At 54.8% G+C, this 1,698-nt stretch overlaps 1 protein-coding gene across 1 annotated transcript in view; it reads left to right on the plus strand.

The window, feature by feature from the left end:
• Positions 1-1,698, plus strand: part of LOC108228302 (SWI/SNF-related matrix-associated actin-dependent regulator of chromatin subfamily E member 1) — a 13,921-nt gene that overhangs the window by 8,776 nt on the left and 3,447 nt on the right. The window contains exons 8-11 of the mRNA XM_037974646.1: positions 289-461; positions 541-642; positions 1,103-1,364; positions 1,524-1,696. Coding sequence (XP_037830574.1) covers positions 289-461; positions 541-642; positions 1,103-1,364; positions 1,524-1,696 — 710 coding nt within the window. The remainder of the gene's footprint in view (positions 1-288; positions 462-540; positions 643-1,102; positions 1,365-1,523; positions 1,697-1,698) is intronic.

Here is a 1,698-nt window from a genome sequence, read left to right on the forward strand (position 1 = left end):
AGGGTGACATGCAGTGGGTAATATGCAGTGGGTCAGGGTGACATGCAGTGAGTCAGGGTGACATGCAGTGAGTCAGGGTGACATGCAGTGGGTGACATGCAGCCGGTGACATGCAGTGGGTCAGGGTGACATGCAGTGGGTGACATGCAGTTCCTTGCAGAAATGCTGGACCTTTAGTTAAACACTTTTTGTGACTTCAAACATTCAGATTTAATCATCCGAAGAGTTTTGTTGAGTGTTTCTGTAAGGTGTGTGTGGTTCCCTCTCAGATCTGTTTCCCGTCCTCAGATTACGACGACGGGTTCTCGGTGAAGCACTCGGCGGTGGCCCGTTTCCAGCGGAACCACCGTCTGATCAGCGAGATCCTCAGCGAGAGCGTCGTCCCGGACGTGCGCTCCGTCGTCACCACGGCCCGCATGCAGGTCCTGAAGCGGCAGGTCCAGTCCCTGATGGTGCATCAGGTGAGGTCAAAGGTCACATCACCCCCAGCTGGCCCGGCCCGGCGCTGTAATGACCGGCGCCTGTGTGTGTGTGTCGCAGAGAAAGTTGGAGGCGGAGCTGCTGCAGATCGAGGACCGGCACCAGGACAAGAAGAGAAAATTCATCGAAGCCACAGAATCGTTCAACAACGAGCTGAAACGGGTTCGCCATCTTTTCCATCACTTCGGCTCATTGCTCTGTGGCACGCGAGCTCCTCGCAGCTAACGCCGGCCACATGTGTGTCGGCTCGTGTTATCCTCGGAGCTTACAGCAGGGGGCGCCATTTAGCCTTCACGTTGACAAACAGCAGCCGAACGTGAGCCGAACTCTCTGATTCCTGCTGAGTTTAAAGCTGCTTCTTCCGTCGGCTGACGTTCGGCTGATTTAACCCTCCATCTTTAAAAACATTCAGAAGTTTGGAGTTTTAAACCTTTTATCCTTTTTAAAATATTTAACTTTATTCTCTCATCGGTCTCTGAATAAATTCAAATTCTTGAAACGTTTTTGAAGCTTTTAGCTTTCAGCTCATGTTCAGCTGATTTTAGCTCGTCCTAACTTGGAGCTTTTACTGATTTCAGCTTGGACCCTTCAGCTAAAGTTTCTGCTCTGTGCGTGTCCTCAGCTGTGCTGCATGAAGGTGGAGGTGGACATGGAGAAGATCTCGGCTGAGATCGTCGCAGCCGAAGAAGCGGCGCGTAAACGGCTGGCCGAGCGGGAGAAGGACTCGGGGGAGCGAGGAGCCAAGGAGGCGCCGGCGTGCGTCCTGGCCGAGGAGGAGAAGCACGTCTGCGCGACGCACGGCAAGAAGTCCCAGCAGAACCCCCCGAGCGAGAGCGGCAGCAAGGAGGGCGAGGACGCCGAGGCGAGCAGGGCGGACATGCCAGGTGAGACGTCTTCGTCTTCTTCTTCTCTTCTCTACTATTCTTTACTGTTCAGGACAACAACAATAATCCTATCAGACCTTTAAATGAAGCAGAGAAAACAAGAGAAGAAGAAATGTGCAGATTATTCTGTCCAACAATCAGTGGTTTGTCTGAATCCAGGGAAGCCGAAGGCGGCGGAGGAGCTGGAGGCTCCGCCCTGCAGCGACGAGGCCGCGTCCGAGGACAAGGAGAGCGTCCTGGAGGGCGCCATGGAGGAGGGCACCAGCGACAGCAACACGGGCTCGGAGACCACCTCAGCTCAGACGGAGGATCCCGCTCCCAGCGAGGCGCCGGC

This window comes from Kryptolebias marmoratus, linkage group LG3 (assembly GCF_001649575.2).
Source record: "Kryptolebias marmoratus isolate JLee-2015 linkage group LG3, ASM164957v2, whole genome shotgun sequence".
In the NCBI taxonomy this organism is placed as follows: Eukaryota; Metazoa; Chordata; class Actinopteri; order Cyprinodontiformes; family Rivulidae; genus Kryptolebias; species Kryptolebias marmoratus.